This window comes from Takifugu rubripes, chromosome 2 (genome assembly GCF_901000725.2).
Source record: "Takifugu rubripes chromosome 2, fTakRub1.2, whole genome shotgun sequence".
Taxonomy (NCBI): Eukaryota; Metazoa; Chordata; class Actinopteri; order Tetraodontiformes; family Tetraodontidae; genus Takifugu; species Takifugu rubripes.
The window spans coordinates 1,438,246-1,454,945 of record NC_042286.1 but is presented as its reverse complement, the minus strand read 5'-3'; the positions used below and the strand labels follow the sequence as shown (position 1 = coordinate 1,454,945).

The following is a 16,700-nucleotide window of genomic DNA, read 5'->3' as shown; positions in this document are numbered from 1 at the left end:
TTGAAAATACATCTGGAGCATGTCAATAGCTCATGTGACTTATTGCAGTATGAATCTGCCTGTTTGACTGGCGGGACCACTCATTGATCATGATTTTATTGATAATTCATAGTTAGAAGCCCTCTTAATTGATTCGACCCAGTTCCAAGACCAACAAAGTGCAGAAGGGAAGATGAGGTTCAAAAATAAAAATAATTTATTTCGTGGGGAATGAAAAAGAAACTAAAACAGGAAAGCCAGTCGCACCGTGGCGTTGATAGTCATATGTGTGGATGGAGTGAGAGAGGGGTGAGTGCCAGCCAGCATGGGAATAAATAAGCACATGTATCATCTTCACTGATGACAGTCCCACCTCTGCTGCACCTGAAAAACAGAGCAGACCAACCAGCAACTTACCAACAACATAACCCACAACGTAGAGGGAGGGGGCCATCACATTAAGACCATGACAAGGGTCACTGTTAAGTCAACAAATATGTATGAAGCGATCATGTTGGTGGTGTGAAACTTGTTATATTATTCGGGGTTGTTGCTTCCACAAGCGGCCGAAATGAGCTTCCTCCGTAGGGTGGCTGGGCTCTCCCTTAGAGATAGGGTGAGAAGCTCTGCCATCCGGGAGGAGCTCGGAGTAGAGCCACTACTCCTCCACGTTGAGAGGAGCCAGATGAGGTGGCTTGGGCACCTAGTTAGGATGCCCCCTGGGCGCCTCCCTGGTGAGGTGTTCAGGGCATGTTCCTCCGGTAGGAGACCCCCGGGAAGACCCAGGACACGTTGGAGAGACAATGTCTCTCGACTGGTCTGGGAACGCCTGGGGATCCCTCCGGATGAGCTGGAAGAGGTAGCTGGGGAGAGGGAAGTCTGGGCTTCTCTTCTTAGGCTGCTTCCCCCGGATAAGCGGTAGAGGATGGATGGATGGATGGATGGATGGATGGATGGATGGATGGATGGATGGATGTTGCTTCCTTCCAATTCATGTTTAGTTCTCACATCATGATTTAATCTGATATAACTTCAGCATGAGCTTAATTCATTTTCATATTAACTAAAAGTATCAAGAAATGGATTTGAATTCATGCTTTTTTTCCCCCATTTTTGCCTTACAGAACAGTATTCTGCCTATGAAAGTCTCAGCAAGTTTAGAGCTTCAATATGATATTGGTGAAATACCAACTTAAAAACCTTTTATATGAAACTTCTCAAAGGATTTAAAGAGTTAAACAGTTAAAATGTACTGATCAATGCCTCTCCAATTTCCTTGAATATAATAAGCATGAGCCTTTCTGTGTACTCACACAGTTCTTCCAATCAGTAGAGAAGGGGACACCTTTGTCAGCACATCCATAGAGCAGGCCATTCGGAACGTGGACAGTGCTATTGAGTCCACAAGGAGACGCCTTTTTGATGGGTAATACATGCACAGGCAATGCACATCCTCTCATTTGCTGGTTTACACTGCGTATGCGCACACAGACACACTCACACTGTGCCTAAATTTAGTCCAGTGATACACTAATATTCAGTGATACTGTTGATTCGAAGTTTCATTTCCATACTGATTTACATAGCATAAGGAACATGTTAACACAGGTGTAATCTTAATAAAGACAAATGGATTTCTACATGTATTACATTAAAAAGGTAAAGAGGAGATATGCATCTTGGCTAATAGCAGGGTGGTCTCTGATAATAACTGAGACATTATTGGAGAAAGTAAATGTTGGTGGAATTTGTGTCATTAGAGTAACAGTATCATTTTTAGAGAAAGAGAAATATTTGAGTGCATTTGACATATTCAGTTTCCTCATCTAGCTCAGGTGATTTCAATGATTTGTAGGTCATTTAAAAATAGACACAAAGGCAGGAGCAGTGACGTGCTCATGGTTGATGTTATCTGTTGACGTGTCTTGGGTGTCTGATCAGGTTTCTAAACAGTTAATAATTACTCCCCCTTTTTTCACTTTGTCATCCCTCCAGTCAGCCTCGTACCCCTGGAGAACTTCTTGCACTTTTCCGGTATCCACGTGATCCCTACACTGTGGAGCAGGCTCGTGCTGGAGAGATCTTCGAGCAGACGCTTCTGCTTATCCAAAACCATGTAAACCAGGGCCTTACAGTTGACACAAATGGCACTGGTAAGTCATAAGATATTTCATTGCCATCAAGCAGGGAATGGTGGTTCAGTGGTTAGCACTGTCGGCTCACAGCAAGAAGGTTCCTGGTTTGAATCCTCCTTTCTGTGCTGATTTTGCATATTGTCAAGAGACGGGTGAATCAGCTGACTCGGTGTGTTTAAATAGTTGGATTAACATCACTTCATCACCTGCTTCACTTGTATTTGCGAACAAATTATTGTATTTAAGATTGACTTCAAATACGGCACCACTCTGAAGCCCGTTTTTCTTTAAGAGAAGTCAGAAATATGAGAAAAAAATCTAAATTATCAAGAGTCTTAATTATGAGGAAAAAAATCTAAATGATCAAGAGTCTTAACTATGAGGAAAAAAATCATGGTATCATGAGATAAGAACATTGAGATTATGAGCAGTCGTAATTATGAGTTTAAAGAATCAAAATCATAATTTTTAAAAGAGCCAGTTTAAATGATGGGACGCTGGAGCACAACTAGGGATGAACAAAAATACATAAAAATGCATTTCAAAATAAAATTAAAAATGTCTAACTTATGTTTGTATTGAAAATAACTCTCCAAGAGATTCTACAAGCCTTACTCCCTCTCTTTAAAGTCCAGTGTTAATACCTATCTGTTCAAGACTGCTTTTATCCTCATATCCTTAGAATAATCACATTATTGAACCAGGGCTTAAGTGTAAATGCAATAGCATGGCAACAGTTTGGACTCATCACAGAAACTGCTTTTGTACAGTATTTCAACTGCATTTTAGGAACCATTTAACAAGAGAAACAATTAATCAACTGATAATTAACATATTGTTGCAGCTCAGTCATCTATATGAACCATGAATGACCATTTCAGCATTTAAGTGTTTTTAAATCAATAATTTAGACACATCCAACTAGCATTTAGGATTTCAATGGCGTGTGGATATTGGGTTCACTAGATCTTATCCTCACACACAACTGATCATCAAAGCAAGTAATCAAGTCATACTATTAACATGCAAACAGTAATTTAGAAGTGGTAAATTGCATTTGTACTGTGATATTAATTGGTTGTATCACCAGAGAGTTGTTAACCAGAGAACAAAAAAGTCCATACTTCCTATTTTATGTGATGGTCTTGTTGTTTCATCTTTAGTTCATGCTTTTCAAACTAACTTTTCAAAGTCCACAGTCCAACAAATGACAATGAGCACTCTGCTGGAGGAGGTGAATGATAAAAGGATGTTGATTCATGAAACTCAAGTCCTTCTTTGTGCTCTCGAAAAAAAAAATTCAAAGTGATCCTTTCTGTGTTGCCTACTCAAACACCTCAACATCTTCTGTGAAGATAAAAGAGACACTATCTGGGATTTAGTGTTGTACACTTGTATACCAAATTTTATGTCAGTCAAATGTGGGAGGGGCTTTACGGCACACAGGTGAAACTTTGCAGATGTACCATGTCAGGTAAAAAAAAAGAAGAGTTGTAGAGCATGTTTAGGCCGTTAAAAAGCAAATAAGTTTGTGTAACAACTTCCTCCTCAAATTCATCCAGGAAATTAATTCTTAAAATAATCAATCATCTAAATGCTATTTTCTCTTAAGAGTTACTCAGGACATGGGAGATACTAATTCAAATGACAAAGGAGCCAATAATAGTTGTATTATTACCCTAACCCTAAAGCAGCAAAAGCAAAAACTATTGAGCACATAACAAAGATTATTGATTTTGGGTGATATTGACATTGTCTCATTTTGTTACCTCACAGCATTTCGTTACAATGACCTAGTGTCCCCTCACTTTTTGGATGTCATCGCCAACCTATCTGGTTGCACAGCTCACCGCCGCTTCAATAACTGCTCCGACATTTGCTTTCATCAGAAGTATCGCAGCCATGATGGGACTTGCAATAACCTGCAGCACCCAATGTGGGGTGCATCACTCACTGCTTTCGACCGACTCCTGAAATCAGTCTATGACAATGGCTTTAACTTGCCAAGGGGGGCTACTGAGGGGCTACATAATGGATATAGGTTGCCACTACCAAGACTGGTGTCTACAACAATGATTGGAACAGAGACAATCACTCCTGATGATCGCTACACTCACATGCTGATGCAGTGGGGTCAGTTTCTTGACCATGACTTGGATGCTACAGTGGCAGCACTCAGCCAGTCCCGGTTTTCTGATGGCCATCTCTGCACTCAGGTCTGCACGAATGACCCCCCTTGCTTTCCAATTCAATTTCCCCCCAATGACCCACGGCAATTGCGCACTGGTGCCCACTGCATGTTCTTTGTCAGATCTAGTCCTGTGTGTGGCAGTGGCATGACTTCTCTTCTAATGAACAGCGTGTATCCAAGAGAACAAATCAACCAGCTGACCTCTTACATCGATGCCTCTAATGTTTATGGCAGCTCCAGGCATGAATCTGAAGAGATCAGAGATTTGGCAAGCCAAAGGGGACTACTCCGGCAAGGTATCATACAGCGAACAGGAAAGCCACTTCTTCCTTTTGCCACAGGGCCACCCACGGAGTGTATGAGGGATGAAAATGAGAGCCCCATTCCGTGTTTTTTAGCGGGAGATCACCGTGCTAATGAGCAGCTTGGACTGACTGCCATGCACACAGTGTGGTTCAGGGAACACAATCGCATAGCTACAGAGTTACTGAGGTTGAACCCTCACTGGGACGGAGATACCATCTACCATGAAGCCAGAAAGATAGTGGGGGCCCAGATGCAGCACGTCACCTACTCTCACTGGTTGCCAAAGGTAATATCGACCAGACTAAGTAAAATGTGTCTTCTATGTTAATATTGAATCTTCAGTTAAGATTCTAACTCAATAAAATGCATTTTGTTGTCAAGGTAATGCATCCAGAAACATTTTAGTAGATTATCAATGCTTAACAAGAACCAAAGCTGTGACATTCCTTTTCTCATCTTCCAGATCCTCGGTGAGGCAGGAATGAGAATGATGGGATCATACACTGGTTACAACCCCAATATTAATGCTGCTATCTTTAATGCTTTTGCCACTGCTGCGTTCCGCTTTGGGCACACTCTCATCAACCCAATCCTGTACCGTTTGGATGAAGACTTCCAGCCCATTGCACAGGGACACGTCTCTCTCCATCGGGCCTTCTTCTCACCCTTTCGAATTGTAAATGAGGGTGGTATCGACCCACTCCTTCGGGGGCTATTTGGTGTTGCTGGCAAAATGCGGGTTTCAACACAACTGTTAAATACGGAGCTGACGGAGAGGCTGTTTTCAATGTCCCATGCTGTAGCTCTGGATCTGGCTGCAATGAATATACAGAGAGGAAGGGACCATGGCATACCATCATACAATGATTACAGGACATTTTGCAATCTTACCTCAGCTCACACCTTTGATGATTTAAGGAATGAAATTAAGAATTCCAACGTCAGAGAGAAAATTCAAAGGTAAAACTTGGATGATTTAAATTGTTTATAAACTAAGTGATGTTTAAGCTGTATTCCTGTTTGTAAGGCATTTAAGGTTTAACCTTCAGATGTTATTTTCTTACAGTTAGAGCTACATAAAAGACTGGAGATACTGATGAATGTGCTCATTTTAGTAATTATTTGTCCTGTGTGACAGACTCTATGGCACACCTCTTAACATCGACCTATTTCCTGCATTGATGGCTGAAGATCTGGTGCCTGGTAGTAGACTTGGGCCCACTCTCATGTGCTTGCTGGTCGCTCAGTTCAAACGCTTACGGGATGGAGACAGGTGCCCATTAAATCAAAATACAAATACCAAATACTACCCAGCTCAAATTGTCATTGTTCAAAATGACATTTTTGCCATTGTACTGCAGCTATGATTACTCTTATTGCTGTTTTCAGATTTTAAAATTGAGGCAGAATGCAGATAGTAATTATAAATAAATCTCTGATAATTTATTGATCTTGGCCAGTTCAGGTCATTTTAGAATATTGTGAAACCAATATTTTCTCTCTGTATATTTAGGTTTTGGTATGAAAATCCAGGCGTGTTTTCACCAGCCCAGCTTACTCAGTTGAAACAGGCATCTCTGGCAAGGGTGCTGTGCGATAATGGGGACAATATCACACGCGTCCAACAGGACGTGTTTCAGGTGGCTGAGCCTCCTCATGGGTATAGCAGCTGTGACGATATCCCTAAAATCGATCTTCGCATGTGGCAAGACTGCTGTGAAGGTATGGGACACATCTTATTCTGACGCAAAGCTCATATTTTATCTATGTAGACAAGAATTGCATTTGTGCATTAAAAACATTGCAGGCATCATTTTGGACGCACCAAAGCATTTACATTTTACAGGTGTTCATTATCAGTAAAGTGCCGTAAATTCTGTACTATAAGCAGATACTTTTTTCTCATGCTTTTACCCCTGTGGTTTATACAGTGATATGGTTTATTTATGGATTTTTGGGGCTTCCTTAATTTGAATGGATATTTACGGCTGGGCAACCACCAGGGGGCGCTCGAGCAGCCCAAGACAGGAAAAGATACTGTAAAGCTCCAAGGAAAATGCTAGTTTAATTGTTTTGAACGGTCTTTTTGTGGTTTATGTGGATACCCTCATCATTGATAGCACTTGAAAAAATGCTTATGATGCAGCTTTTAAGTTCAAGGCTCATCATTGTTTTAAGCGGCATGTAACTGTAATATCATCTTACAGATGTGTTGCTGCACTGTACAGAAAAAAAGCTGCTATAGTTATCTCATTTTACTGCTGTGTTACAGCTGTGTTGCTGCCGTGTTTAGTAATTCAACATTTAAAATTATCTGTCTGTGGCTCATAGTCGGGTGTGGTTATGTGTAGTTTTTCTTACATTTTGGTGCAGCTTAAAGTCATGTGCGCTTTGTAGTGCAGAATTTACAGTACACATATCATGCAAAAAAATTCCATTTCATTCCAAATCTGCTTTTTCCCAAATTGGGTTTGCAACATCTATTTCCTTTGACTGACACATATGAACACCACTTGGAGCCATATCCTGCAGACTCTTTTGGGGTTTTTGTTCCGCAAGAAACTTGTTGTCAAGAGAGTTCCTCTGTTTTTCTCCTTTTGGCATTTTTGTCTCAGCCTTACTGTTCTCTTTACTGTTCTCTTTAGACCCTTTTACCTGCATAAAAATATCATGTCTTGGGTCGGTTCGACACTATGTTTAGCTACAGGAGCGTCAATAGAAACGCATGTATGAAGTACGTCATGCTTGGGAAATCTCTCCGATTAGGGAACCTGTAACTTGTGTAGTGATGTGGCACAGCTACTTTTTCTGTCCATTCTAAAACGTTCATAGTTTTGTAACTCATTAGTTTGTTTTTGTATTGATACCAAGTCATTTTTTTTGGTATTTTTTCCCCCCTTTTTGGGTTTGTTTGGTAGTTGTTTGGCTGTCTTGTTGTCTTTCTGTGATTGTTTGTTAGTTTGTCGGTTTCCCAGCAGTCGGATCCAACATTTATCTGGAAAATCAAGTCTTGATATTCATCATGATACAGGATGGTTTCACTGAGCTCATCCTGGCGGAACAAAACTGTTCAACACAAAAAGGCATTTAGGATGACAAGGCAACAAGAAGAAACCTTGAGCAGAACTGTCTGGCCGGCTCGCTGGCTGGGTAAAAGAGGAGAAGGAGGAGGATAGTTTGAAAAATGAATAGACACATGTGCAAATGCATTTATTACAATAAGCTATTGTTATAAGAGATGAGTGGAGGTGAGGCATGATTTAGCTAGAAAATATGATTGCAACTCCAGAATCACTGACTAAAAGCTTTCTGAAAGAGGAAGTTTATACGTCTAATCTTAAAAGTACCTTGGGAGTCAGCCTTCCATACCTGGACAAGGAACCGGTTCCACAGCTGGGGGACCTGTTAGCTAAATGCTATGTTATACTAAGACTGTATTCTGAGTGTGGAAGAATCCTAACTCATAAATTCAAAAGTTATTTATTAAAGATTGATAGAACAGGAGTAGGTTCTGAGGGAACACTAACATATGTTCTACCTCCACACCAGATCAAAAACGTGATTAAAGCTATGAGTCGGTTGATTTGTAGGTGGGAAGAAACCAACTCTCAAGGAATGAAACAGAACCATTCAAAAAACTGTAATTTATGATATCTTTCATAAACCTTAAAGTCACCTACAATAATGTTCTAAGCATTAAGTCAGACAGGAAGTCTCAGTACTCAGACAGGAATTCTGAATGTGGCCCAGCAGGGGGCCGATACACAACTACAAACAGAACTGGATTTTGTGTCCTCCATTTCAACATGGTAATCATGTGTTGTCTGTTGTTGAATTCCAACAGATTGCAGAACCAAGGGTCAATTCAATGCACTGTCTTACCATTTTAGAGGACGCAGATCAGCTGAACACAGCCACATTGAGGAAAAACCTGCCGCAAGCATCCCGCAAAAGAGGTAACAAGGCAAGATGTAACTATCCCATCTATATGCACAGTAATTCATGTATTTTAATAATTATATACGGAACAGTATTCAAGCAATACATGACACTGGTGGTTAGCATTGTCACCTCAAAGCAAGAAGGTTTCCAACATAAATCACCAGGGGGACAGTTTGTGGAGTTTGTATGGTGAACAGGGGAATTGGATGACAGAATTTTTCCTTAGGTGCATCCTTATATGATGATGACGATGATTATAACTTTATATTTTAGCAGAAAAATATTTTTAAAAAAAACATCAAAGAAAGCTTGAGCAACAGCATTTACACATTAAAAGTTTTTTCAAAATCATCATCTGTGGATCCCTTCGATTTTCTGGGAGAGTATTCCACAATAGCGGAGCAGAGGAGTTGTTGGTTGCAATATGCTGGTGACACTTCCAGGGTATTCTCAAAACACTCTGGAAGAGTTCAGGTGGATGAGAAGGCCTGTTTTTTTAAGTGATACATAGATCCGTTAACATTAAATGCAGTATGGAAATTTGAAAATGTTTTAATTTAATCCCCCCTGCAAATAATTAGATATTATTATTATTATTATTATTATTGTAATTTATTGTAATATTTCACTCCACCTTCAATTAACGTACCATTTTTAAGCTGCGGACACAGTAATTCTTCACTCGCATGACATGATAATGTAATTCCATTTTAAGTGTCTTTATATGAATTCCAAAAGATTACGTCGGTAAGAAAACTTTGTGCTCCCGTACTTAATGCAGCTCACCTGAACTGACGCTGCGCATGCTCTCTTAAATCAATCTCAGGGAGCGTCATCCAAAACTTTACGTCAACAATCATTTTTATGTTATGAGTTACACAATAACATGTACCTTGCATCAAACAAATACAAATTGCAAACATAAATTGCATGTCATTATTACACACATCAATTCTGCTCTATGGCTCTTACAATTATTATCATTATTATTATTATTATTAGATAAATAGATCTAATTGAAGGGGGACTTAAATACATTATTATTATCATTATTATTATTATTATTATTATTATTATACTTAGAATATTTTGATACAAAAAATAACCAATAAAAGGCAGTGGCCTACAGCTTCTTTTGTGGTGTTTTGCAGCAGGATGTGGTGATGGATCTATTAAGAGAACTGGATACTGTGTTGAGGAGTACCCCCATAGAGGCTGAGATTGCACAGTAGCATTTCCGACTAGCATACCAAACAAACACTCAGCTTCTCCCTGGCTCATTTGACAGTTTCTGTGGTCATAGCAGGCAGGTTCATGAGCTTGTTCATGGATAATTGTGGCTGAGTCACTGCAATGACTGTAAAGAGGAGACAGCATTTAAGTAAATTATAAAGTAAACTATAAAGTATAGCAATTTAAAAGAGAAAGAAAAACACAATGATGAATAAACAGCTATATGTTCCTGTTAGAGGTGTGTATATGTGAAATGGGTATAATAAATAATTAAAAATGAGGTGGTAGTTGATATATCAACTAACATTTATTTTTTTATACAATGCGACAATTAAGACAAAGTCTTCTTTTTTGAAAATGAATGTTTCGGACATATCCATTCATTCATTTGATTAATAATTACAGGTAATTGAATTAATAACAATTAACAAAGATTAATTATTCTCTTTAGTGTCGTTGCCAATGATTGATAAGTCACCAGACAGTAGATATGTTGTTTATACTAAATAGTAGTAATATTGTAAATTCTGCACTATAAGCCACTACCTTTCTCCCATGATTTGACCCCTGTGGGTTATGGCTTATGATGCGGCTTTATGAAGTTTCCCTACTTTGAATGGATATTTGTGGCCACCAGAGGGCGCTCGAGCAGCAGAATAGCAAGACAGACAGGTTGAAGAGATACTGTAAAATGCTCAGGAAGATGCTAGTTTAATCATGTTTTGAACAGTCTTTTTGCACATCATGTGCACACCCTCACCATTGATAACACACAAATAAATGCTTGTGATGCAGCTTTTAAATCAGAGGCTAACGATCGACAGCTGGTACACTCGTTATTGTTTTAACCAGCATGTTACTGTAATGTTCTTTTACAGCTGTGATACTGCACTGTTCAGAAAAAGCTGCTATGGTTATCTCATTTTACTGCTGTGTTACTGCCGCGTTTCTGCCATGTTTAATAATTCAACATTTAAAATAATCTTCCTGTGACTTATAGTCAGGTGCGGGTAATAAGTGTATTTTTTTCTTAAATTGTATTAAATTTGGGTGGCTTAGAGTCAGGTGCGCTCTATAGCGTGGAATCTCCTCCCTTTCCCCCAGCCTTTGACCTCACAACTTATTGTCTTTGCAGCAAGATTTTCACAATAAGTCTAAATTCCCTCTTGTTTTGCCTACAACTTTGTGAATCAATGCGCAAGTAGTAAAAGGTTTCTCTGTTTCCATATGTGAAAATATGAAGTTTTATATAGCATGTATTGTTAGCAGGCTAAATAAAATGCAAGTTGGCTAAGAAAATTGACAGTTAACATTTGTGTATTTGTAAAAATAGCACATTGTTGCAAGCCTTGATCCACTATTGGATGTGTCACACATGAACGTGCTGACAGACTCTGTCGTGTTGCTCTGTATCATGTACACAATGTTGATAATAATACACTCAGATAAAAACTTAATTGAAGAAAGGAACATAATGATTAAAATAAGGGTAATTTTAAAAGGCCTTACTAGTACATTTATGTAGCTACAAACCATTTATTCGCTGAGTTATAGGCGTCTCTTTCATGTTATTCAATGGGGGAAAATGTATTTTTAGGGCCCAATGGATGCCCGTGACTGATGGCATATTTGCAGTACCATGGTTTGTCCAGCAGGCCATTTTTGCTTGAAACGTTTTAGGTTCCGGTATCCATTTCTCTCATTTGATCCAATGTTGCATTGCCACAAGAAAGAAGCGCCATGCCTGGTAGTCCGAAGCCATAATTCCTGCTTCTGAAAGTGTGGATTGTTCACTCCATTTCAAAGAAATAACATTGACTCAAGTGCAGGAATTAGAATTTTAAGTGACATGTTCATTATTAGTGGGAGAATGGAACCAGAGATTGAGTTGAGCAGCTGTATGCATATGGTATATGGTTCTGTTGTAATGATGGAGGTGAGTTGGTCTACATTCCTAGCCTTGCCTATTGCTGGGCCCAGGCAGTGAAGGAGCTTAAGTATCCAAGAGATGCTCGGAGTATATCCCCTGCGCCAGAGTTGAGAGAAGCTGGTTAAGGTGGGACTAGCATTTGGTTAGGGTGCTTCAAAGTCACATGAGACATTCCAGAAATGTCCAGTTGTGAGGAGAACCCAGGGCAGATCCAGAAATAGCTCGCAGAATTACATTTACCACCTTTTCCTGGAACGTCTGGGTTTTCTCCAGGGGAGAGGACTTTAGCCAAAATAAAAAGCACAGACCAAGTTTTGAAAATTCTGTGACTTTAGTTGATATATACTATTACTCTATAAGTACCAAAAAGCATAAAATTTCTACATGTTTTTGCAGTGCAAGTAAAACCAGTCTAGAAAGTCTTGGGAACATTACAATGACCTCAAGAAAAAGCACTAAACCTTCCATCAATGACTTCCAGGACTTTGTCTCCATGATGCAAAAGACAATTACTGGTTTACGAAAGCAGGTAGTTTTTTTTTTCTACTCTTTTCTTAGTACACAGTTCTCTAATCGGATTGATCTGGATAATGTGTTTGTCAAAATGATGAAATACATCCCATGTTTTTGTTTACAGATTAAACGACTTGAGAAGCGTCTAAGCAAGACTGAATGTACTGATAATAATGGACAGGAGCGAAAAGATGGGGAACGGTGGAAAAAGGACTCTTGCACCTTATGTGAATGCAAAGTAAGTTTTCTAGCTAAATCTTTATGTACTTTATGTTGAACCCATTACATTCAACACCCTGATGAACCAATTGTGTCGACTTGACGTTTTAATACTGAAGCCTCTCTGACAAAACCTGCAGTCATCTGACTGCTCATTTCACTTCCTTACATTTTTGTTGTTGTTGTTCCTCACCACATCAGAATCTTATTTGGATTATTGTATATTTGTACGGGTACAGTGCAAATTGCTTGTAGTGTGATCATATTGATGTAGAGTAGCTCTTAAAAGGGAACAAATGTTCTCAATGATACTAATGTTTAATTTACTCTAATCTTTCACTCCCCCCAGGATGCCCAGGTGACGTGTTTCATTGAATCCTGTCCACCAGCTGGATGCAAACAGCCAGTCAAGCTAAAAGGCGTCTGTTGTGCAGTGTGCATACAACACAAAGATGTAGATGAGTGGCCAAAGACAGTCAAGAGCCATGAGTAACTAAGCAACCCTGTAGATTGTTGTCACAGAAACGACCCTGCATGAAAATTTACATTCACAATTTACATTCACAAGGAGAGAGAATGAGACTTATGATGGTTTGCAAATCCACCATGTCTATAGACCAAAATGAATTGTTTGTTTGTGTGTTTGGTTAGGTTTTTAATGCTGTCTTTTCCAGAACCAGCTGTGTGGGGTCAAATTTGGTAATTATCTGGCTAGGCTTGTAAAATTGAAATTTTGAACCATTACTGGGTGAATGGATGGGTAAGGTTTATAGAAGGAGGAAGGGGGCATCCACGTACTCTACTGAACCCTCTGAAGTGTAACTGCCATTTTGTTGGCTTTCCTGTGATAAAGTAAACAACAGGGTCCCGTACTGTCAGAGCGTAGGAAAGATCTTGTCTCTGAAATTTCTCAGGTTAAAAATGCCGAAAACTGGTGCTATTTTCTTTCTTGTTAACAATTTGGTCACTAAATCCAAAACTTCAAATTCTTGTCTTTTGTAGGCCAAACAACCAATGTACACTCATTGTATGCATTTTTATGTTTTGTTTTTTGTTTTTTTTAAAAACACTAGTTATACATACATTTTATTACTACTTTATCCTTTCTATCTAAAGTGCTTTAGTATAAAAAAGGCTTTCATATTATATTTCCAATGTTTTGTAATGTAAAAGAGATGTCTACTGATTACTGCTCCATTATGCATTGACAAAGTGGGGATTTCCCTTTGTCTAGGTTTTGCTGGTCTGTTCTGAACTTAGTTATGTTATACACCCATTCCAGGACACCAATACCAGCACTTGCACTGTTATGCTTTTTTCATATTTGCTTCCATAAAGCAGTGACAGTAAGGACCTTAACCACTTTTTTGTGTCTAATTATGTTGCACAGTCTTGCAAAGCCAAATGTTATTTGCTCTCTGAATGACTGAAAGATGAAGAATTTACTTTTCTTGTCAGGCCCTTCAGAAATTACACTTGATTCAATTGGTATTTAACAGATACCTCTGAGAGATCTTATGAATTTACTTGGACTGAAATTATGTATATGTCATCATAAATTATGTTAAAAATCAGTTTCAAATCCTAATACATTTATTGTTCATCTGGAAAACTTCAAAATGGCTTAAATCGCAAAAGGTGTTTTTTTTTTACATATGCATGTTTTAATAAAAAATGAACTATTTTTTATGATGACAACAGAGCATTAATTTTGTCTTTTCGTTGTCCTCCCAAATTTAGGCAAGCTTGTGAACTTAAAACAAATTATTTCCTGAAGGGGCTGACATATTGAGCAGTACTTCCCCTCCCACAATTCCTTACATCGTTTTTTTTTTTGTGGGGTTTGTTAGTCTTGTTTTTCACAATTGAAAGTCTGTAACCTCTTGTTTCCAACCTTTCCTTTGGGAGAGAGTTTGTGTACCTTGTTGCGATGTGTCTGCATAGATCATAAAGCAAAGTTGTGCTCACATTTCTTTGTCTTGTTAAAGTATCTGAGAGCTGGCTGTCATTTTTCAGCAGAATACATGCAGTGTGGACTCTGACCCTACTTCGCTCTAATTAAAGCCATATGAGATGGAAAGGGAAGGTCAAGTTTAGAGACGTGTAATAATTTATATGATACAATGTAAATCAGGTGTGAACATCACCTTTACTATTATTGCCAATAGGTTTTTGTGAAAAGAAAATCTTACTGTTTAAAGACAACTCAATGAAGGACATGCACTGGTCACAATTCTGTGTTTGTTATTCTAATTTTAGAGATGCAAATGCAGTGTTCTTTCCTGTTTTCTGCATGATGACAATAACACTCCAAATGGCTTAAGCTGGTGGTAAAGTATCACAATATTTCAACATGCTATAATACCACATTGTTTACAATTCTGTTTTTCCATCTTTCGTTTTGGTTCCTTCAAGGACAGTGACACCATCTATGTGTGCTCCAAATTGTGTATGTTAACTCATTTTGAAATGTTTCCATAAGACTTTATATCACTGTCTGTAAATGTCATTAACATTCACATGTCAACAGATGTAACAACAGATGATTTATGTAAAATTCCTGTGTGCTGTAGGTTATTTGAAGACTAAATTGTGTGTATCCTGCAATGGACTGGCAACTACAGGTGACTACATGGAGAGACTCCAGCGCACCTCTAAACCTGGTTATAAAATGGATGGATTGACAGTCTCATGACATTTCTATTTTATGGTTATTTTTAGCAGAGCTGGAGACTTTCCGGGGCTAGAGGGGAAATAGAGTCTGCTTAGATTGCAACTATCAACTGGACATAGCTGTAATATGGAAACATCTGATATATATGAAGAGATATTCTAGTCAAATGTCTTAATTGATTCAATTTACCAGTAATTTGAGAGCTTAACTGCAGTGGCTGCATCAAACCTTTTAAACTGCATGTGAGGTGGTTGCTGTTACTTTGTACGAGCAGTCCACCTAGGATGATTCCACTTCCTCTTCATGACTTTCAGAAACACTCAGTCAACAACTCTTGCAGCCTGTCTGACAGATTTTTCAATGCAGGTTTTTCTCCCTGAACCTGATTAGAGAAATATGCTTCATACATACGAAATATACATCAAGTGTTTCCTCGCTTGTGTTTGGCTCTGTGTTCTGAGGGAACTGTTACCCCGTGCGCAGCAATAAAGGAATGAAATCAGTTGTTCTATTTACAGTACTTCTGAGAGGAGTTAGATTTGAGTCAGCACAAATCTTGGCCAATGTTTCTTTTCAAGATCTGTTAGCTCTTTCCACTTGAAATGTGGATGGTACACTGACCTATATCTGGACCGTAATCCCATTTGCTTCTCAACCTCTTCCAGTTCTTTATTTTTAAAATGTTAAAATTGTCTGTTCTGACCACTTTAGGAAAACCATATCTTGGAATATGTACATGATTGTATATTTTACAACATTGCTGGCAGTTTCAGTTTTACATGGGACTGCTTCTGTCAGGATCCTGGGTGTTTCTTTTGGGTTTCTTTGGTGTGTTTTCCCTGTTCCTGCTCTGTCCTGCCTCCAGGAGGCGTGGTGGAGCCTCTTTCACACAGCTGGCACTGGTGACAGCCACACCTGCTGTCAATAACCAATGACTGGCTGTTTAGGCACCGGGCTCCTGTTCACCAGTGTCTGATCTTTCCGTCAGTTTGTGCTTCACTCTCACGGTCACCACACCTCCCTCCTTTCGTGAAGAATTTTGCAGGAACTTTTCCCTGTGCCGAGCGGATTTTTCCTCCTCGCACCGTTTTAGGCTTCTTTCATTTAAAATAAACCCTTTTGAGACAGAGGCTGTTTCCTGTCTGCATTCAGGTCCTTTTCGAACTAAACCGTAACAGCTTCAATCAATTTGGTAAATTAATCTGTAATCACCAACAAATATCTGTATCTCTGTTTTCAGGTCCCATGTCTGTGTAGTCAATGGTTATTTTTTGATTGGGAGCTTCCGGTATAGGAAAAGTTCCCATTCCTGTTTTCACTGCTTTCTTAGGATTACAATATTTACAAGTTTTACATAAACTTATATAATCTTTTATGAGTGCTTTCATATGGGTGTAGTCCGCAATCAAGCTATAATAAAACAAAATTAAATCAAATGGCCACTGAGGCACCTATGTTATAAATTTACGCAGGATTTAACAGAGTCCATTGTCCAGGCAACAGTATAGTTTCATAATAATTATTTTCCATGAAAAAGCAAACAAATTAAAAAAAAAAAAAAAAAAAAGCCCTCTTTTG

At 38.8% G+C, this 16,700-nt stretch overlaps 1 protein-coding gene across 4 annotated transcripts in view; it reads left to right on the top strand.

Moving 5' to 3' along the window:
• pxdn (peroxidasin) overlaps window positions 1-16,251 on the top strand; it is a 57,631-nt gene extending 41,380 nt beyond the window's left edge. For all 4 annotated transcript variants that reach the window (XM_029828938.1, XM_011614089.2, XM_029828950.1 and 1 more), the window contains 10 exons: window positions 1,297-1,405; window positions 1,975-2,132; window positions 3,891-4,897; window positions 5,075-5,571; window positions 5,750-5,884; window positions 6,125-6,333; window positions 8,456-8,567; window positions 12,113-12,245; window positions 12,354-12,467; window positions 12,798-16,251. In XM_029828938.1, coding sequence (XP_029684798.1) covers window positions 1,297-1,405; window positions 1,975-2,132; window positions 3,891-4,897; window positions 5,075-5,571; window positions 5,750-5,884; window positions 6,125-6,333; window positions 8,456-8,567; window positions 12,113-12,245; window positions 12,354-12,467; window positions 12,798-12,941 — 2,618 coding nt within the window. In that variant the 3' untranslated portion in view covers window positions 12,942-16,251. The remainder of the gene's footprint in view (window positions 1-1,296; window positions 1,406-1,974; window positions 2,133-3,890; window positions 4,898-5,074; window positions 5,572-5,749; window positions 5,885-6,124; window positions 6,334-8,455; window positions 8,568-12,112; window positions 12,246-12,353; window positions 12,468-12,797) is intronic.
• Window positions 16,252-16,700: the final 449 nt, after the last annotated feature.